Below are 20523 nucleotides of genomic sequence, written 5' to 3' on the forward strand. Positions count from 1 at the left end.
GGGAAGGATTTTCTAGTTAAATATAAGGTTTTGTTAGACTTTGATCGGCTGCTCTGTAGAATCGCGGGGGTGGAGATTCCATTCATACTGCCCTCCGACGAGAGTCAGGGGCAAACTCCCTCAGGTATTCTAGATAATATCGATAAGGCCATAGACTCGACCACTTTAAATGGAAGACAAAGGGAAGAGCTGAGAAGAGTTCTTACTAAGTTCCCTCGGTTATTTTCGGACGAAGTGGGAAGGTGTCATCTAGTTTACCATGAAATTAGAACTGGGGATGCTTCCCCGATAGCCAGTAGAGCGTATCGGGCAAGTGAGTCTAAGAAAAAGATCATAGAGGAGCATATCGAAAAAATGGTCCGGGATGGGATCATTCGACCTTCCCTTAGCCCATGGGCTTCTCCAGTAGTATTAGTTCATGAAAAAGGGGATAAAATCCGGTTTTGTATAGATTTCAGGAAGTTAAATCGGGTTACTATCAAAGATCCTTATCCTATACCTCGGATTGACGAAACACTTGGAAAAATAGGGTGTCCTAAGTATATCACTGCTCTAGACTTAAAATCCGGGTATTGGCAGCTGGAATTACATCCAGACAGCAAATGCAAAACTGCCTTCATTACTCATGCCGGGAAATATGAGTTTAACGTGATGCCCTTTGGCCTGTGTAATGCCCCCTCAAGTTTTCAACGAGTGGTGGATGAGATATTCAAGGAGGGAGACCACTATTCTGTCTTTGTGTATTTAGACGATATCATAATACCCTCTTCGACCTGGGAAGAACATCTGGAGGCTCTGGAATACGTTTTCCATCGCCTCGAAGATGCCGGGTTAACCTTACAGTTGAGGAAGTGTAAATTCGGTCAATCAGAGGCGGTAGTCTTGGGACATATTATTAATGAGTCCGGTATCCATATAGACCCGACAAAACTCGAGGTCATTGTGAATTTCCCTAGGCCTTCCAATGTGAAAGGCGTTCAAAGATTTCTGGGCATGGCCGGGTGGCATTGCCGGTTTATTCCCCATTTTTCAAAAATTGCTGCCCCCTTGAATAAATTAAAACGTAAGAATACTCCCTTTGTATGGGGACCCGAAGAGGAGGAGTCCTTTTCAAAACTAAAGGACGCTATATGCAAGGCTTCCCCCTTGGGGGCCTATAACCCCCAACTACCTTGTATTTTGACCACCGATGCGAGTGGGGAAGGATTAGGGGCTTTTCTGTCCCAGAAGCAGGAAGGCGTGGAGATACCACTTGCTTACGCCAGTACAATGTTGAAGGGCGCGGAAATTCATTATACTACCACCGAGAAGGAATGTATGGCCATTTGGTGGGGAATAAAAAAGTTTAGGCCGTATTTGGAGAACCATCCCTTTACCGTGATTACGGACCATAAGGCTTTGCAATGGCTATTCAACCTTAAAGAACCCAACTCCCGATTAGTTAGGTGGGCTATTTATCTCCAGTCCTTCGATTTCAAAGTAATCCATAAAAAAGGGGTGGAAAATGTGGTGGCGGATGCACTATCGAGGGCCCCCATTAGTCTCTTGGTTATGGGCATGGACAGTATAACATCCGATCGGGATACAGGGGAGACTTTGGAGTCTCCGGATCTTTCAGGGAGCGAGGAAGCTAGCGCCTCAACCTCGGAATCCTCCAGTGAAGGCTCCCAAAGCATTTCCTTTTCCCCGCATGCCATGTACCATGTTTTTACCCTGGAGGATATCAGGAGAGCCCAAAGGGACGAACCTGCCCTCAAGTCTCTGATAGACCTTCTGGGAAAACCCCACGCCACACATCATCTAGTGGAACTAAGAAATGATATACTTTACCGAAAAGCGGTAGGGGCTCGCCCGGCGAAAATTTATTTGCCCTCTCAATTCCGTAAGGAAGTGTTGAGACTTCTCCATGATCATCCCCTTTCGGGCCATAGAGGCCGGGATAAAACCCTAGAAAGGGTTCAATATCGCTATTGGTGGCCTACTATTCGAAGGGACGTGATTTTATATGTCCGGGGTTGTTTACTTTGTCAACGGCATAAGGCCCGGAATAGGAAAACGCCCGGGTTGATGCAATCCACAGAGTTAACCACACCCTGGGATATGCTTGGGGTAGATATTATGGGGCCTTTGCCAGTGAGTAAACAAAGGCATAAATATTTGCTGGTATTCGTAGACTATGCCACCAAGTAGGTCGAGTTAGTTCCATTAAAGGATATTACCGCCCAAACTTGTGCCAAATCCTTGCAGCGCTTGATAGTCAGATGGGGTTCGCCGAAACGAATCCGTAGCGATCAAGGAAGACAATTTGTCTCCAGTTTATGGAAAGCTACATGTAAGCTCCTTAGAATCACCCCTCGATACTCAAGTCCCTATCATCCCCAAACTAATTTAACTGAACGAGTGAACCGAGTAGTGGGAGAGTTGATTTCCCTATATGTAGGAAGGGACCATAGAAAATGGGATACAAACTTGGGGTTATTCCAGTTCGCAATGAACTCCGCCTCCCACGATACCACAAAACGGTCCCCTTTCTTTTTAAATCACGGAAGGGAACCTCGGGTTCCGTGGGATTTGGAAATAGGGATGCCCTTAGAAGATTTTGAAGAAAGACTCTCCGCGGTAGAGGAATTACGGACGCAACTCGAATTGTCAAAAGAGTTAGCTAAGAGGGCCCAAGATCAACAGAAGAAATATTACGATCAGCACCGAGAAGCCACGGAGTATGAAGTGGGAACCTTAGTCTGGTTGGAGACACATCCAATTTCTCGCGCCGATAGTAACTTCATGGGAAAATTAAGTCCAAAGTGGGAGGGTTCTTATGAGATTACGGGGAAAATCAGTCCCTTAGTTTATAGGTTAAGGGATATTACATCCGGTCAGGACGTGGGTACTCGGAATATCAGTCATCTTAAGTTATATCATACCCAAATGGGCCTATGGCCGGAAAATTCATCCTCGTCGGAAGCTGCTACCGAAGGAGGAACTGGTACTGCGGAGGAGGAGACCAGTCCCAACTCTCCTGTGGAGGACGATGACCCAGAGGTCACCCCAGCCGTCGCTCTGGACCATACTTCTGGCCGATCAGAGAGGACGTCCCCATCTGAAGAAACCGATACGAATATGGAAGGATTCTTTTCCGATCCTCCCCCTACTCTCAGGACTCAGTTTATCGCCCCAGACGACGCTCTAGAACTCATTACTCCACCCCATTCCACTAATTCGGATAGTACCTTAAGCAGTAGAGTCGATAGCTCTAGCTCAACGGATGAGGGCGAAACATGTCCAAAAGTCTATGCCAAGCCCTTTAGAATGGGATGGATCCGGGAAGTAGTGTATAGAAATAAGGTCAGACCTGGGGGACCGGTATTGGATATCTATTATTTTCCCCCAGGGGACGGGGAAAAAAGGCTTCGATCCCCCTATGAAGTAGGGCTCTACCTGAGAACGAATAAGATCTCCCGGTTAGATACCGATAATTTCTGTTTTTCTCGCCGCGCTATTTCAAAACCCCCATGGGAACGGGTACGAAAAGCTAACCAACCGTTTTCCCGTAACTAGAGTCCTGGTGGAACTTTTTATGTTCGGTTATTTGCGGGACGAGGGGGAGTGGAAGCTCCCGGGACCCTGATGCTCTCAGCACCCAGAGTCATCATCAGCATAGGAGCCCTGATTAATCAAGAGGAGGAATTGACAGCCCTTATCCCCCTTCCTATGGAGGTGGAGGTTGAATTTCGTGGTAGATGGCCGGAGTTTCCCCCAGGATTGATCCTGGGGACGATGGACAATGTTCGACTCTCTCTCCTGGGATACCAAAATTCAACCACTCTGGTAACTCCTATCATTATTGAGGAACGCCGACCCTTGGTAATAATCAACATGCCTATAATGCGCCGGTTGGAAATGGGGCTTTGCCCGTGTACAACCTGTCATCTCCGAAGCCATGGAATTGTGAGGGTCACTATTCCCCTGCACCTAGGCCTCACTCATCCTGTTCCAACCTATTTTCCCCATGCCATTGAGGTGAAGCACCAAGCAAGCCAGGTGAACCTCGAGCCGGAGGTTAAGGGCCAAGAAAGCCAAGTGAACCCCGAGCAGAAAGTAACCGCGAGTCAAACGGAACCCCAAAGGGAGGAGGACGTTTTGATCCTAACACCCGATCCGCAGGATTGGGTAGAGCTTAACCCATCCAGGGTGGACGGAACAGTACCTGGTCCCAGCCGCGAACCGGAAGGACCAATACCAATTCCCTCCCAGTTGGGCTGTGCCAACTTCAGGTTAGAGCCCGGGAGAAGATATGTATACCCCTGTATGCATCTGGACCATCCGGCAAAATTTTTGCCCGCAACGTCGACCCACTAGTTCCTTGGATTTAGGGCTAAGAGAAGCCCAAAGGGGCGAAGGCCGACATCCCCTGCTAAACGATAGGAGTTCTCTTCGCCCGGACAACGAAGTCCATCGATGCCATAGATGCCAGGCAACGACCCACTTCGTCTCGGCCTGTCCTTTCCCCAAGATGAACAAGAAACGAAAATAATAGCCGGAAGCTCTACCATGACTTTTTCTTTATTGGGTGGGAGAATGTAAGGGCTTCCTTACACCTCACGTGACGTTGGAGAGCTTTCTTTAAAAAAATTCCTTCCCGGGGAATATGTTCAGCCCGTCTTAGCTAAGAGGGCATACGTATATTTTTTACCAACGGTATAAAAAAGTCATGGTAGATGTTTAAAAGAGGTAGTTCGACGAGTAGTGAGTGTGCGGGGCGTTAAACCGGTATTTATTTAACTCAGTTGTATCTTTTTATTTTGGACTTCGATTTTGCGACATTAATAAACATGGACTTTTTGGTAATTATGAAAGGCTACCTTGTCTTAATTTAGATACGTGTCTTTTTAAAGACTTAAACTAGGGTCGGATCTTACTTATTTTAATCTGGGTTCGACAGAACGGTTACAACTGTATATTTTATATCGATGTAAATGCAGACGTAATCGTAAATAGCTAGTGAAATAGACTAAAACAACTCTATTATTTCAACAACAAAACGCCATTAATTTTTTTTCCTTATAGGGTCAAATGAGTGAGCGTGGGGGACCCGGTCCGTGACATTTAGAAGAAGATAAACAATAATTTGGAAAAGGCATATTATTTTGGGAAGTTAATGAAGATAAACAACAATATTTTGGAAAAGGCATATTATTTTGGGAAGTCAATGAAGATAAACCACAATATTTTGGAAAAGGCATATTATTTTGGGAAATCAATGAAGATAAACAACAATATTTTGGAAAAGGCATATTATTCTGGGAAGTCAATGAAGATAAACAACAACATGGTTGAACTCTGATGTCAGTTGAATAAAAAGAATATAAGCCTAAAAGTACTTGTCATGTTCCTTTATTAAATATCTCAAATCTTTCACGAAAATTTTACGGCAATGTCGCGGCGCCTAATTGTCTCGGCGCCTAAATGTCTCTGTGCCAAATTGTCGCGGAGCCTAAATGTCTCGGTGCCAAATTGTCGCGGAGCCTAACTGTCCCGGCGCCTAAGTGGCGGTGCCTAACTGTCCCGGCGCCTAAGTGGCGGTGCCTAAATGTCGGCGCCCAAATGTCCCGTTCCGTGGGGGACCAGTCTCGGCCGAATCACAGTGGCACCCAAATTACACGCAGCTTCCCAGAGGGGGCTGAGCCCCCTCATTTTTCCCCGTGGGGGCTCAGGCCCCCACATGATCGGCGCTCCTGATCACAGTTGAAGATTTTTTTCCTGGTTCGCGTTTTAAAGTGACGTTATAGATTTTGAATTAATATAACCCAAGATTAGTTTTCACCGCTCTCGATTGCCCCTCCCCATTTGCGCAATTGGCAATTCTCTAGCCTTGCAACCACAACAAGATGATGAGGCGTCTGTATTTTTTATTTTAGCATTAACAGTTACGGCCCATTCATTACAGAAAAGGATGAAAGATAATGTTTTTGTCCAACAATATTTAAAATGTTCATGTTACGATTAAAAAGAAATTTTACATTGTCTAGCAAATTTCAAATCCATCTAGTCATTCATGTGATTTCTACGTTTATGTACTTTCAAATCCCTCTTCCACGCACTTGCATAGTCACAATGATCACATTTGAAGGGTTTTTCACCACTGTGAATGCGTTGATGTGCGATCAAATTACTCTTCAATGTGCTGGCATAGTCACAATGATCACATTTGAAGGGTTTTTCATCACTGTGAATGCGTTGATGTCTGATCAAATCCCTCTTCCACGCACTTGCATAGTCACACTGATCACATTTGAAGGGTTTTTCATCACTGTGAATGCGTTGATGTCTGATCAAATTACTCTTCAATGTGCTGCCATAGTTACACTGATCACATTTGAAGGGTTTTTCACCACTATGAATGCCTTGATGTGCGATCAAATTATACTTCTTCGTGAATCCATAGTTACACATATCACATTTGAAGGGTTTTTCACCACTATGAATGCATTGATGTTCGATCAAATTATGCTTCTGTGTGCATCCATAGTCACACTGATCACATTTGAAGGGTTTTTCACCACTATGAATGCCTTGATGTTCGATCAAATTATGCTTCTGTGTGCATCCATAGTCACACTGATCACATTTGAAGGGTTTTTCACCACTATGAATGCGTTGATGTGCGATCAAATTATACTTCTTCGTGAATCCATAGTTACACATATCACATTTGAAGGGTTTTTCACCACTATGAATGCGTTGATGTTCGATCAAATGACTCTTCTGTGTGCATCCATAGTCACATTGATAACATTTGAAGCGTTTTTCTTCGTTACCCTTCTTAATGTGTCGTTGTGAAGCCGTTTTATATTCAGCAGAATATTTGATCCGAGTTGAACGTTTCTTCCTGAATTTTCCTGCAGAAAATTATTAACGAAATATAAAAACGACACACACACCATTTACAACATAGTATCAAAAATACAGGACCATTCAAGCGCACTTCTTAAAAAATGCAATGCTAAGGCCTCTACAAAAACTCAGTGTTAAAAGAAATGAAACAGTGCTGATCAAGGCGTTAGCCGATGAGCAAACGACCTCAGCACCAAAAGGGGATGAACGAACATCAACTGAAATGCAAGAGAAACCTATGGCCCGGCCCATAACAGTGCAGTTGTAATTCTTATATTTTTTTACATAAAATCAATGAATTGAATTCATATTTGCTTTAGCGTCGTGTATTATTCATTTCTTACGATAATTGTCGTCACATTTGTTCTTAGAAGCTTATACTAGTTTAAATTATCTTTCATTTGAATTTCGGATTAAATGAGAATCAAGTTCGGCCCGGCCCGAATTTTGAAATATGAACAAAAACCCGGCCCATTAATTTCCAAAATTTTAAGAGCCCGACCCGGCCCGGCCCGATACAATTTTCAAAAGTGGAAAGCCCGGCTCGGCCCGACCCGATCGGCCCGTGCAGGACTCTGCCCTTTACTCGTAGTGCCAAAACTTCTCCCACGGGTCGTAAATAGTAAGCGCGCCAAATTTGGATGCAAATGCTGTAGTATGAAAATGTACTACGTTTCATACTTATAAAGACCTACATATTATTTTCTTATGGTACCAGCGATAAGAAAGAGGACATTTTTAAGGTTCTGATACATAATAATCTAGCTTTATTGCGCGTCCATAACACTCAGTGGGCTATATTTCAATGGGTCACGATTTCAACGCATAGAGAGGTGGTGGCTAGCTCCTACGCCACAGCTTACCGACAGCGCCCTATACTAAGTACCGTTAACCTCAGCAAGTTTCGATGGGAAGGGGAAAGCGGGTAACACCGCGCAGGAAAACTCCTTTAAGAAGTAGGGAGAGAACTTTCAGAACTCCATGCTGAAGGGTTTGCACCCAAGTTTTTCACCCCGTGCCACAGTCCGGGATCGAACCAGGGACTCTCTTGGTGCGAGGCGAAAGTGCTAACCACTTCACCACCCCACGCACCTAGAATTACTACCAAATGGCTTGATGCCACTGTTATAGGGTGGTATTTACAAACCAAAACGATTGAAAAGAAGTTTAAAGATAAAATTAGGCCCAAAAGCTGAACACTATTTTATCGGTAGAGAGTTCACTAGTTTTTCGAAAAAAATACATTCGAATATTTTTACTTATTTGAACGTTTTTGAAAACGTACTTGGATTTAGCGGAAATTTAATTCGTTCATTAAATAAATTAATTAATTATGGATAAGGACAGCCTCTTTGACAAAAGCGTAGGCGAAAAGACAGTAGGGACAGGTCAGTGTTATTTAACATTTTCTTGTATTAACACCCCAGGCGAATTTAACCCATTAATTAATTTTTGGGAAATCTTGAAATAACTATTTAGCGCTGGAACGTAAAATGTTTGTCTTGTACCTAAGAAATTGTGTTGCATAATTGTTTCGAATAAGTTACAGCGAGGATGACAAAACCAGTTTAAAAAAAACTCATTACATTTAAGGCCTTGACAACCATATCTTCTATAGAGCTATTTCAACTCGGGGGGAAAGGAGAGCTTTTGAGGCGGGGTTTCGTCAGACTCAGTCCCCGCCTAGGCGGCATATTGTGCGGGAAATTTAGCATAGAGTTCTTAAGCGGCCCGCACGGAGGGAGGGTGAAAACCGGCTCCGTTTATTGGTAGGCCCAACTGTGACGTTTCCCCCCTTCAACTGATATAGCTCTGTATCTAAATAAATCGAAGACCTGACTGACTGACAGATAATCTACGCCCAGCCCAAACTGCTTGCCCTAGAAGGCTGAAAATTTGCAGGAACGTTACTCATAAGTAGTAGGCGCGTACTAAGATAGATATTTCCAATCCGCCGCCAGCTTAAAAAATGGCGCCCAGAAATGTAAAAATCTTCTCTATGCAACAAAGTCCGCACGTTTCAACCGATTTCACAAATATTTTGTACACTGGTTTCCTTTAGTTTATAGACGGGCTAAATGGTCTTTTGGGTTCGATTTGTTGTCATCTTTATAAATGGCGGCCAAAAATTTTAAAACAATTCTTTATGGAATAATGTAAGCGTAAAAAGTAATAAAAACTGTCCCTAGGGGCTGACGGGCAACGCCGAGTCCTTCGCTCCTAGGGTGCTACAAAAAGGTTAGTCATCGGTAAAATCTACCCATTCTTTACATAATTTTGATGCAAGTTCTTATTACACGCGAGCGACGCCGCGGGTAAAAGCTAGTTCTGAATTAAAGTGGAGGAGAGATGGAAAGTAGAGCTCGTCGAACGATATTTTCGGATAAAAATCCAAGATGGAAACTTATGACGACACACCTCAAATCCTGGAGATATTTCCCAATTTTTTTATACGGGTTCTGCACTAACCGTGGAATAGGGATCTGCCTGCTTTCACCAGGAGTATTAAATAGGTTTTTTCAGTTTTTCACCTAGATAGCAGCAACACCAATAGCGTATTCAAATTAGCGCTCAAGGGCCTTAGATCTGCTCGCGCTTGGATTTCCGTTTAACATTTACCGAGCGCTGGACCCAAGATCCCATCGGTGCTAATCTGTACATAATAGATAGCTCGCTAAATTTGTATCGACGATTAGGACGGGAAAAGACAATCGTTAACGCAGCTCAAGAAATGAGCAAAGAGCGATCTCAGAGCAGTTATATGGAAAACGCCATTAGACTATACATCGAGAAGGTGGAAATGATTGATTAGCATATTTCCCCCATTGGGGGTAGGAATATGAAACCCCACTCTAGGCTGCACTCAGACGATTAAAGTATAAAATGACTTACCAATTTCCGAACAACGTGATTCGGAATTCTTTGGAGCGATTTCTCGAAATGTCTCCGAGTTGGACACCGAACTATTATTTCCAACTTCAATCGGAACTTCGGGTGAATTGATTTCCATAGAGACCGAGGTCAATTTTGACCGTTCATTTGGGTTGCGTTATAGTTTAGGAACACACGCTGGCACACTTAGTGCCCTTGGATCAACAAGCTTCAGTTTTGGCAAACACAGTACCAAACTTGGATTTTGTCTATCTGTTTTCTTCGCACCTGTCAAGGTTATTCTGGATTGGTTATCATCGAGAACGTTTTCTACGGCTAATTCTGGTGAATAGCTTTCGACATTTGCGCCAAGAGAAAGACCCAAATGGTTTTCGACCTCAAAATTCAATTCAGGAACACGAAATTCCTTTGATCGAGTTGTTCTTTCGTCAGTTTCTCCCTCTGTTGAAACACTTTGTGATTTACGACAAGAATCGATAATTGTATTATTGTTCTCAAGGGGTTCTCGTGACGATTCACTTTCCGTCGTTGTGTCGAGAGGCATTTTCAATTGGTTTTCGACCTCGAGCTTCGGCGAAGGCACACAAAGTGGCGAATTCTCACTGTATATCAATTTAGGGACACATACATTCCTAAACCCAATGTTTTTAGACCTTTTTGGGATAATTTCAGTTTCGTTGTTTGTATTGCCAACCTCGGCAACATATTGAGGCTCAGAATCAGGTGATTCTTGACTAATATCTTCTCTACCCAGCATGCCTTGGACATTGACAGCTTCGACACTGCGCGTCACATTTGGAAGAGATAACTCCTGGCCATTAATTCCCGAATCATTTTCAACGGGTTCAGATTTCACTAATTCATCGTTAGCTAATTGATCTATTCCACTTTTCTCCTATTTTTTCAAACAATCAACTCTTAACCTTTGGAGTAACTCTTTCCTATCGACCATGAAAAAGGTTCCATACCATGAAATCTTTGATTCTATTTTCCAACTCTTCATTGACCCTATTGAGTCTTTCAATTTCGTGTATTTGTTTATTTATCGTTAATGTTGTTTTCACTCTCTCTTTGCCATGTTTGAAATTAAAACATTACGCTAAACAAAATAAGATTTCATTTTAACAGCAAATATTCTTTGGACTTTCATTGGCTTAGCGTATTTTAAAGGGGCAAGCGAGAAAGAACCAAGTTCCTTGTTGGATTTGATTTCTTTGTTATTAAACAGGGATGTGTTACCAATCCCCTTAGATCAGAGCCAATCCCGATTGGTATTTTCACAAATAAACTTAATTATTCACCCACCCACAGAGTTTGCTTCTACTTTAAGGGACATAAGATTCGACAACTCATTATTTAAAATGGGATATATGATACCAAACGTTTCTCAATATTTCCGCGATTAATTTCACACTAGTTAAAAATACCTCGGCTTCCAGATTCCTGACTCGAACATCCCTGGCTTTAACTTCATTGATAAGATCATCTTTACTCAAGTGATCGTAATAACAATCTTCCTCATTGTTCATTTCCTAAAAACAAAGTTTCTCTAATTTTATAATTGCCTTTAACAGCCAATATTGCAATAATTTCTCAAATACCTCTTTAATTGCCACTCTTTGAAGATTTACTAAACTCATTTCGGAATTTTGCGCAGAGACTTTGTGAAATTGTAAATCTTCCCTAAAAGAAAATAATTTTTTCAAACAGAAGAAAACGACCGTATAACAAGAAAGGTTTCATCACTTACCAGCTTAAACGTTCGACCATAACACGACAATCCTTCACAAAATCCATCATACTTCGTAGAGTTTCCCTGTTTAGATAACATGTACGTAACATTTTAATGATAATAAAAAACATGGCCATAAACAAAAGATTCGGTCTTTTCCCCTCAGTTCAATATAGATTCTTACCAGTCAAGGCTTATATGAATGTTTTTCTTTCACAGTTACACTGTGCCGTTTTTTACGTTTTTCGGGTCTTTGGGAGAAAAAGCTTCCACTTTTATTAAGAGCTTTTCTCGTACATGGATACTCTTTCTGATAATCAATAAACTATTATTAAAGGATAAAACGTTACCGTAGCAAAGGAATTCGCAAGAAGGTACAAACGCGAAAAAAAAACTGAGAACGTTTAGCAGACAGCTTTAACTTTTTCCACAGCCCTGACCCCTGACTCCTGAGCCCACTCGATTCCAGACCAAGGGGTGCTTATTTGCGGAAAAAAACGTCTCGCTGAAAGAAAAAGTCTCTCTCCTCTCCGCGCAGTCGCGAGTGACGTAGCTGGATCCCAACAGCCTTTGGGAAGTAGATTTTTGGGGGTATTACGCGGATTTCAAAAATTTCTGTCTTAGCAAAACGCTTGAAGTGGAATTATTTTCAATTGCATATTATAACGTATACGTTTGCAAATTCTTAACACAGTAGACCTAAATGAATGTATAACTTCTTAATTTTTGATTCTATAAATTCAGCTCTCAATAGTCCATTTTATTTTTAAGAAGGTTTTAATCCATACAAAAATGAGATAGAAATTTAGAAAATTGTGAAAGTTTATCACATATTTTAGCTTTAACATGTGTTGTAATTAGGACACTTTGTTTACAAATAAATTTATTGACTAGCCTTAAAACGCTAGTGTAATACTGTATCAACTGTAGAACCAAATTTATCACAAATGTATCTGAGAATTACAAATATTCTGTTTCTACATAGTGAGCTTTTCCATTTTCTTCTCCCGATATACCTATTGTCCTTATTAATGAATTATCACAGTCAAGCACGGAGCACCGCAGGCCAGGCATTTTATTTCAGCTGTAACTTAAAATGAGATACAGTCTGAACTTAGGCAGATTACAATTGAATTGATGTTCAATCTTAATTCTTAAATGGAAAGTTGGAGCTAAGCCTTGGCCGCTATAATTGGTAGGATTGCACTACCCTATAATTTATGAAATTTAGAGTTTAATAGTAATACCACTCATGTATTGCTTGAAATTAGCATAAAGGGGTTTATTCTTACCTTATTTAAAACTTGAAAAACTTTCAAAGCTCGACATTTTTAATTTTCATTTTTAACCAACCGCCGCAGGACGCGGCAAGTCCGCGGCCAAACTTCCCACTCGTTACTGGGTTCCCGGCTTCCCGCGTTTAACTTTCCTCCTATAGACCTTTTCACACTAAGGCTAACGCATGCGCAAAGCTTTATTTTGTTGCCAATTGGAACTAAGCGGTAACGTGATTTGCAATGGAGAGCGAAAAGAGTCTCACAAATTTAAATATTAAAAAACTAAAGGCTTTGTGCCAAAACTTAGGAATTGTAGCCAAATCTAAATGGAAGAAAAGAGATTATATTGAATCAATATTAAAACATCAAACGTCAAATACAAGCGTGACTAACGAAAATCGACTAAGCCTTGGCAATAGGGAATTGGCTGAGACTGGCATTGCTAATGCTAACTTTGATTCTGGGGCAAATTTGACTTCACCAATATGTGCAAACTGCAAATTTAGTTTTGAACTGTGCGGTTGCAAATCTTTTTTAACTTCAACACCAATCGGTCCGCGCAAGAAGAAATCCATCCAAAGAGAATTAGTTCTGAATTGCGGAGTCAACAAATTTTTTCAAGGTAAACGGTATCAAAAGTAACGAAAGAGAGAGGCTGGGATCTTTCTGAATTAAGTTTGGAAGAGCAGGGGCTATTCTTCAATTTAGCCGGAAGTTTAACTTTTTTTACAGAAAAGTGTGGTGAAAATGCCCCACAACCGGATCAGATTACTATTCAATGGACAAAAAACCCTCACCCCTCAGAAATACCAAGTATTTCATCAGTGGACGTTTTTAATTATTTAGTTCAAAGAAAATCAGAGTTAGATAATTGTAGCAATAAGAATTTTAAAGGATTTAACCGTGCTGTTGCCCATTTTGTGGCGGATGACATTGTTACTGGGATAGAATCAGTCGTAGTAAATGGCCAGTTTATTTATGTCAAATCAAGATGCTACCCATCTCAACGTGCTGATAGTTATAGGGTTGTAGTGGTGTTAGACGCTTTAGATGGCAATATTTGCGGTGGTGGCTGCGAATGCGTAGTGGGGTACGTTTGCCTTTAAAATAATAATTAAATGAAACAACTCTCACATAATTCTTCATTTGACCTTTAGAAAATCTGGGGGATGTAGTCATGTTGGCGCACTACTTCTTTACCTTGAGAAATATAGTACTATGGATGATGCAGACTTCGAAGTAGCTTGCACATCGAAACCATGTGCCTGGGTTGCGCCGAAAACGAGAAAATATGAAGCAAAACCTTTATCCGAAATTTCTTTCAATAAGCCCCGACTGGCAACTCAAAATACCTTAAATGAAAGTGAAGAACTTCCCAGTGTTGAACAAAACATTAGCTATCACGAGTTTGACCCCCGACACCCGGATGACCGAAATCCGGAAGACCGAGAACGCCCAAAGTTAGCTATAATGGCACTTGCAACAATTTATCCAAAGACAGGCGGAACACATTTCTGGGAATTTGGTGACGTAAATGACGCAGAGGTGTTATCTTGTTTCACTGTTCCCAATGAAGTATCAGCACATGTGTACAATACTCGTAAGTAATTTTCAAGCATAAATATTTAAATGTTATGATTAAAAAAAAAAGTTTCATAGGTCTGGTCTACAGAGAAATTGACAAGTTGACTAAACATGAGTTTGTGAAGAAACAAACTGTTTCAAGAGAAGTGATAGAATTCATTGAGAAGGCCACCGCTAGTCAGTCATCAAGCCAATTGTGGAAGGATTTGAGACGAGGAAGATTGACTAGTTCCATATTTGGTGCTATTTTAGCGTGCCAAGAAAAAAGATTTCCAACATCTCTTGTTGACAATATTTTGAATCCTTCTAAATTGGACAGGTTATTTATTTATAGAGCGATTTGTTTATGTCATTTGAAAATGTTACTAATAAAATAATTATAATAATATTAAATTATAATCTAATAATAATTCTAGATATGCGACATTGCCTCAAGCCATTTTAAGAGGGAGAAACTTAGAAGAACCAGCTAGGAAATGCTATGAAAAAACATTCAAAGTCCTTGTCGCAGCTAGTGGCCTCTCCCTGATGGAAGAATATTCTTTCATTGGTGCAAGTGGTGACGGAATAATAAGTGATGATTCTGAAGTTACGAAAGGTGTTCTAGAAATTAAATGCCCAAGCGCAGTGAAGGGAAAAGACATAACAAAGATGCCCGTTTTAAACATCGTGGAAGCCTTCCCAAGTTTTTTTCTAAAATCAATAAATGGAGAAGTTAAATTAGATAGAAAATCTCATTATTACAGTCAGGTTCAAGGGGAAATGGCTGTTAAAAATTTATCTTGGGCTGATTTTGTGGTTTACACAGAAGCTCCTGAAGGTGGCCTTTTCAGAGAACGTATCATATATGACAAGCAATTTTGGGAGAACAAACTTCTACCAAAGCTGGTACATTTTTTCACAAAATATATTGTACCGTTTTTAATTGAACTTGACGATGAGTAGAGTCATTTTAGATAAAAGATGTATCCTTATTTAAGAAAATATTTATTATTTCTTTTGGAAACACTGTTAAGAAAATATTTATTATTTCTTTTGGAAAAATTGTTAAGAAAATATTTATTATTTCTTTTGGAAAAACTGTTAAGAAAATATTTATTATTTCTTTTGGAAAAATTGTTAAAAGTCCTGTTACAATTTTATTTAAGTTCCTAATTCTACAGTGAAAAATAAAGTTATCTTTATGATAAAGGTTCATATATATTTGTTAAATAGCAACATACGGCAAACATGCTAGATGTAAGTTTTGCCATAGTGATAGGCATTGTGCCATCAAAAATATGAAAAGTTTTAACTCTACCAATAGCTCTTTCTACATTAATTCTTAATTCTGCTACTCTTCTTGTGTCTAATATTTCTTTCTCCGAGAATTGTGCTCTATCTTTCAAAAATGGGGGCAGATTTAGTCCACAATTTTTTTCTTTCAACAGATCCTCTATCAGAAACCCCTTATCTGCCATGACATTATCTGATTCTTCCAGTAATAACATAAGATTTGAATCCCTTGTTATGACTTTGTCAGATACACGTCCTCCCCAACCTTTGGACACAAAAGAAATAACCCCACCCGGTGTAATACCGACTAAGAATTTAATGGTATTGTGATTTTTATAATTTGAGAAAGTTAGATTTTGTGTGGTCATAGATTTGGATCGTTCAACGAAAATTTCAGTACAGTCTATAATTATTCTTGTATTAGGGTATTTCAGAAAGGCTTGCGGCATATACTTCTGCACCAATGCCTTGCTTGGAAATGGGAATAGTAGCGCCAATTCCAATTCCATAAGTTTAATCCACGTTGCAAAAATCTCAGAAAAGTTTGCTGCAGAAATATCGAACCTGTCGGCTATATCTTTAACAAAAAGACCAAGTTTTAGTCTCATCATTACCCCTAAAAACTGATCTATTAAAGGGAGTTTAAACGTTCGCTTCTTAGTCGGTGCTCTTTTACCCTGCTTCCCTTTCCAATAGGTCATTCTTTCAGCCTTTGGCTGTAAATAACTGTAAATATAGAGTTAGTAACAGCGAACGCAGACTTTTAAAAACAATATTACCTGAAAAGCCACATAAAAACAGCAAATGTTGGCATTCCCGTGTAAAATTTGGTTCTATCATCACTATCTTTGATTTTATCAACTGTCCAAGTCTTACTCCTTAGCTTCTTTTCAAGGTTCTTAATCTTTACTTGTAGGGTCCTATTCTCTTGCTCAAGATCCATATAATCAGTCTGACATCCAACAGAGCGAACGTCTTTTGTATTAGTTTTGTTTGATGCCTCCAGACTATTATCAAATGTTTCAATTCCTTCATCAATAGTTATTGCGCTAACATTGCAGAACGATTTCTGTCCTATATTTCTGCTGTCAGATTTAGCCTCCGCACTTTTATTCATGTCCATTTCCAATTTTTCCAAAGAAATTAAGTTGGTTTCATCAATACCAGCGGCAGCCTCATTAACGTCCATTTCAACATTGGTAACCGTCGAAGAGACATTTATATTTTCCTCATTACTAATTTCACGGCTACTATACGAGCTATGAAAGTGTAGAGACACTTGCAATCTTGATTTGAGAATTAAATCATTACGGACCACTTCATATGCCTCTTCCTTTAAAAAAAAAGTAACATTTTAGAGCAAAGGCTTAACGCTCAGTATAGTTTATTATTATTATTGTTAGAATTTACCCTTTTCTCCGCTCTTCTTTCAAATCTAGCCTTTCTTTCACTCGCTAACTTTAATTTGGAAGGAGAAACCTTGCATTTTTTTGGAAAGTTTAAGGAAGGAATCCAATCTGGATCACTGCGATCCCAGCCAGGATAGCCAGACACAAAATGCCGACCACAAATTCTCAAACCTTTTTTCAATGGGTTGAAACTAGGTGTATAAAACTTAATAATTCTCCCCCAAATTTTAAGTCGATCAGTTGGAATTCTATGGAATTTAAAAGCGGAATTTTCACTCCTGCTTTTACAACCTTTAATACAACACGAAACCATTTCACTAATTTAAATACAATTGGTAAAAACTTATAACCTCAATCGCCTATTGCAAATCAACGCAACAAACTGCTATCCAAAATACAATTTGGCAACTAGGATGCTATGGCGCATGCGCGGTTTTGAAATTTTTCGCCCCCTTCCCGACCCCCTCTCTAGCTGTGAAAAGGTCTATTCGAGAGGATGCTCAAACGCGAAGTCTTGTTTCCTTTGGTTCCCCGGGATCCAACCACGTCATAAGAAGGGAAAAATACAAAGTATTGCCCCCCGTTTTTCGAGCCAGATTTTCCGTTTTAAAAAACGGCTTTATAAGCCAACCTTATAATACGAAGTTTCTATAAGAGTCGATTCGCGCTCATGGACTCTGTGCTTGTTAATGCGTGATCTAGTGGGCTATGTTTTTTTCTAACCACTGTCAATTTGAAAAAAATTAAAGAATGCCGCCTGTGGAGTGTGGACTTGTGCAGTAGAGTGGGATCATAGCCCACTTGATCACGCACGCTGGCTGCACGCGCTGTATATGACAGCTGATAGCTTAAGGCAGGGATTCTAGATGAATCCCTGATTGGACGGGCTTCTAACAGTCTGGGAAATAAGGATATTTTTTAAACTAGTCTTTGGGACCAGTGACCCCCCCCCTAGTCCCCGAAATAATTAACTGGTCTCCGGACTGGTCCCAGCCTTTGTTCTCCAATAGATTTGCCATTAATAAACTGGTCCCGAGGACCAGTAACCCCCACTTTTTGAATTAAAAAACTAGTCCAAGCAATTAATAAACTGGTTTTGGACCAGAGGAAGTGTGCTATTTCTCAGCCTGGCTTCTAAAGCGCGTGCAGCCAAAAGCGTGGTCGAGTCAGCTGTGTTCTGAGTAACGAAGCTGTCTGCTATGATTTTCGGTATAATAGTGGAATCCGTATTGGCGCCCTTTGTTGGTATATTTTTAATGTGAGACTTTTGAGCCATATGGGCACGTGACTAATAAAGTTAAGACAATTTATTAAGGTACACAAATTAACTTTAATCAAACAGCCATTTAGTCTTCGCCCGCGGTTCGTTTACAAATAACATTCATATCGCAGTTGACTTCATCATTGAATGAACGTGAATAAAATCAAAGTTATTGCGATTTCACAAGTTCAGTAAGTAAAATCTTTTTTCATTAAGACAGACAAAAGGTCCTATAGTGTTTAAAAAGCAAGCTACTTCTTACATGGATGAATTCAGTCTCAAGATCAACGATGAAATATATCAGTATGGCCGTTCTTCAAGCCTATTGAAACCTTGACGTTTTAAGCTGTTACCGAGGAGAGACTAATTTCTTGGATACCAGTTTCATAAAAATATATGAATATAAAGTAGTTACGATCATTTATTGCAATGTTTCGTCCAATTAAATTCATAAAAACTGAGAAGCCGCACTCGGATGAGGTGGAAAATTCGGAAACGCCTTCAAACGTTTTAGTGCAATGGCCAATCATCATTAAGAACGATGATGACGATCCTACCACTTGTACAGAAGCAGTTCCAGTTCATCCCCCAGCGGAAAACACTGACAATGTGGAAGAAGTTACGGAGAATCAGGAACAAAGGAAGTTATCCTCTTTAATGAATGACAGACAAACACACAATGCTAAGAAGCCTTTTAAATGTGACGTCTGTGGCTTGTCGTTTCATATTAAGAAACTTTTAACAAAGCATAAGGTGAGACACTCATCTGATAGCCCGTTTCAATGTGAACTGTGTCAGAAGACCTTCAAAAGGAAAATAAAATTGAGCGTTCATAAACTCACACACTCGTCCAAACGTCCATTTAAATGTGAAGTGTGTCATATGACCTTTAAATGGAAAAAAAATTTGACAATGCATCAACTCACGCATTCGTTCGAACGCCCATTTAAATGTGAAGTGTGTCATAAGGCCTTCAAGGGCAAGAGTGACTTGGCACGACATAAACTCACGCACTCGTCCGAACGCCCATTTAAATGTTCTGAATGCGATAAGTCCTTTAAAAGATTGCGGACACTAAATGCGCACAAGGTTCTTCATTCTTCGGAGCGACCATTTAAATGTGAACAGTGTGGCAAAACCTTCAAAACCCTTTACTCGTTAAAGAAACACTCCAAAATTGTGCATACTGATGAAAGACCGTTCAAATGTACGGAATGCGGTTCGGCCTTCAAATGTGGCTCACATCTGAAAAGACATAAATTGTTACACTGCCGTGCGAAATCTTTCAAGTGTTCTAAATGTCATCTGTGTTTCCCATCCGAAACATCCCGTCGTGCACACGAGACATCTAATCATTTATATGACAAATATTTCGAAACTTCGCGAAGACATAAAAACTGTTCAAGCACTGATGTTAAACCTGTCATTTACGAGTGCTTCATTTGCAAAACCGCGTTTGCAAATGAATACGATTTGTGTCAACATAAAGGTACGAGATGTTCCCTCCAAAACTTCAATCTGCGAGCTTCCAATGTTGTATTGGAAAGGTTATCTCCGAAGCAACTTGCCGAATATGGTGTTTTTTCTTATCCACGATTAAGAATCCGGATCGAAGACTTCGTCATTAAAAAGGAACCAGAATAAACACAAGCTATGTTATTATAAAACCTGAAAACATAACCATTTCTGAGCTCATATAATATGATATTCAGTTTAAGAATTTAAGGGTCATGCTTTTGTAAAAGTTATATTGCAATAAAATAAAAAATACTTTTTACGTCATGAAAGAGTTTTTGATTGGCTTTAAAGATAACAAAATTCCCAACGTAAAACTGATTTTATTAGGGTTTTTTCTCAATTTAAAATAGGCTAGCATTATTAGAACATGCAGAGTGTCTTCATGACATACTGGTTTCTTAGCCACATCGTATGATGTACATCTACGATGAGTTTCTTAGTTTGACCTGCCCTGTTGTTGTAGTAGTAGTACGGGTGTCACAGCAGCGCCTTTGGCAGTATAAAATTTTTCGTTTGTCATTGAAGGGAAAGTGAAAGGGAGAGAGTTGTGGTGAAGGTGATATTTTTCGTTCGTCTACTTAAAAGGTAGGGAATTATGATAGTTAGGTTAAGCTATATACTCTCCCTTAATTTCCTCTCACCCGTCGAGTTGGACCGCTCCCCTCTTTCAACATTCAAAGA

At 40.2% G+C, this 20523-nt stretch overlaps 5 protein-coding genes and 1 long non-coding RNA gene across 7 annotated transcripts; 2 read left to right on the forward strand and 4 right to left on the reverse strand.

Moving 5' to 3' along the window:
• Window positions 1-5161: 5161 nt before the first annotated feature.
• Window positions 5162-9904, reverse strand: LOC149704572 (uncharacterized). Its single transcript, XM_089867013.1, has 2 exons — window positions 9787-9904; window positions 5162-6899 (listed from the first exon to the last, which is right to left on the reverse strand). Exons 1-2 carry the CDS (start codon window positions 9902-9904, stop codon window positions 6046-6048), a joined length of 972 nt encoding a protein of 323 aa, XP_089723139.1. The 3' UTR covers window positions 5162-6045.
• Window positions 9905-9943: 39 nt separating this feature from the next.
• On the reverse strand, window positions 9944-10879 carry LOC149704573 (uncharacterized). The gene is made up of 2 exons (XM_089867014.1): window positions 10755-10879; window positions 9944-10681 (listed from the first exon to the last, which is right to left on the reverse strand). The coding sequence occupies exons 1-2, from the start codon at window positions 10755-10757 to the stop codon at window positions 9944-9946; spliced, it is 741 nt and encodes a 246-aa protein (XP_089723140.1). The 5' UTR covers window positions 10758-10879.
• On the reverse strand, window positions 10606-12948 carry LOC149704574 (uncharacterized). Its single transcript, XR_016381944.1, has 6 exons — window positions 12811-12948; window positions 11703-12704; window positions 11537-11602; window positions 11388-11469; window positions 11214-11318; window positions 10606-10885 (listed from the first exon to the last, which is right to left on the reverse strand). It is a non-coding gene; the product is annotated as an uncharacterized LOC149704574 (long non-coding RNA).
• Window positions 12949-12951: 3 nt separating this feature from the next.
• Window positions 12952-15570, forward strand: LOC149704575 (uncharacterized). Its single transcript, XM_089867194.1, has 6 exons — window positions 12952-13020; window positions 13103-13417; window positions 13528-13885; window positions 13953-14395; window positions 14455-14698; window positions 14796-15570. The coding sequence occupies exons 1-6, from the start codon at window positions 12981-12983 to the stop codon at window positions 15322-15324; spliced, it is 1929 nt and encodes a 642-aa protein (XP_089723320.1). The 5' UTR covers window positions 12952-12980; the 3' UTR covers window positions 15325-15570.
• Window positions 15438-17544, reverse strand: LOC149704576 (uncharacterized). 2 transcript variants are annotated; one of them, XM_089867012.1, is made up of 4 exons: window positions 17065-17544; window positions 16434-16987; window positions 16269-16380; window positions 15955-16201 (listed from the first exon to the last, which is right to left on the reverse strand). In XM_089867012.1, exons 1-4 carry the CDS (start codon window positions 17374-17376, stop codon window positions 16085-16087), a joined length of 1095 nt encoding a protein of 364 aa, XP_089723138.1. In that variant the 5' UTR covers window positions 17377-17544; the 3' UTR covers window positions 15955-16084. The 2 variants fall into 2 exon arrangements, with proteins under 2 accessions (XP_089723137.1, XP_089723138.1); XM_089867011.1 differs by having other exon boundaries at window positions 15438-16380; window positions 17065-17537.
• Window positions 17545-18311: 767 nt separating this feature from the next.
• On the forward strand, window positions 18312-20275 carry LOC149704577 (uncharacterized). Its single transcript, XM_089867195.1, has 2 exons — window positions 18312-18378; window positions 18545-20275. Exon 2 carries the CDS (start codon window positions 18754-18756, stop codon window positions 19966-19968), a length of 1215 nt encoding a protein of 404 aa, XP_089723321.1. The 5' UTR covers window positions 18312-18378; window positions 18545-18753; the 3' UTR covers window positions 19969-20275.
• Window positions 20276-20523: the final 248 nt, after the last annotated feature.

The sequence above is a fragment of the Phalangium opilio genome, unplaced genomic scaffold, assembly GCF_054372755.1.
Source record: "Phalangium opilio isolate 3A_F unplaced genomic scaffold, DU_Popi_V2 ptg000017l_1, whole genome shotgun sequence".
Lineage (NCBI taxonomy): Eukaryota > Metazoa > Arthropoda > Arachnida > Opiliones > Phalangiidae > Phalangium > Phalangium opilio.

What these genes read in the sequence shown, in the direction of transcription:
- LOC149704575 (XM_089867194.1), top strand. Translation starts at nt 12,981, where the DNA reads ATGCGCAAAGCTTTATTTTGTTGCCAATTGGAACTAAGCG. An exon ending in AGCACATGTGTACAATACTC is followed by an intron (nt 14,396 to 14,454) that starts GTAAGTAATTTT and finishes AAAGTTTCATAG; the next exon opens with GTCTGGTCTACAGAGAAATT. An exon ending in AATCCTTCTAAATTGGACAG is followed by an intron (nt 14,699 to 14,795) that starts GTTATTTATTTA and finishes TAATAATTCTAG; the next exon opens with ATATGCGACATTGCCTCAAG.
- LOC149704572 (XM_089867013.1), bottom strand. Translation starts at nt 9,904, where the DNA reads ATGGAAATCAATTCACCCGAAGTTCCGATTGAAGTTGGAAATAATAGT. An exon ending in ATCACGTTGTTCGGAAATTG is followed by an intron (nt 6,900 to 9,786) that starts GTAAGTCATTTT and finishes AATTTTCTGCAG; the next exon opens with GAAAATTCAGGAAGAAACGT.
- LOC149704577 (XM_089867195.1), top strand. Translation starts at nt 18,754, where the DNA reads ATGTTTCGTCCAATTAAATTCATAAAAACTGAGAAGCCGCACTCGGAT.
- LOC149704576 (XM_089867011.1), bottom strand. Translation starts at nt 17,376, where the DNA reads ATGGTTTCGTGTTGTATTAAAGGTTGTAAAAGCAGGAGTGAAAATTCC. An exon ending in AAAGAAGAGCGGAGAAAAGG is followed by an intron (nt 16,988 to 17,064) that starts GTAAATTCTAAC and finishes TTTTTTTTAAAG; the next exon opens with GAAGAGGCATATGAAGTGGT. An exon ending in GTTTTTATGTGGCTTTTCAG is followed by an intron (nt 16,381 to 16,433) that starts GTAATATTGTTT and finishes CTATATTTACAG; the next exon opens with TTATTTACAGCCAAAGGCTG.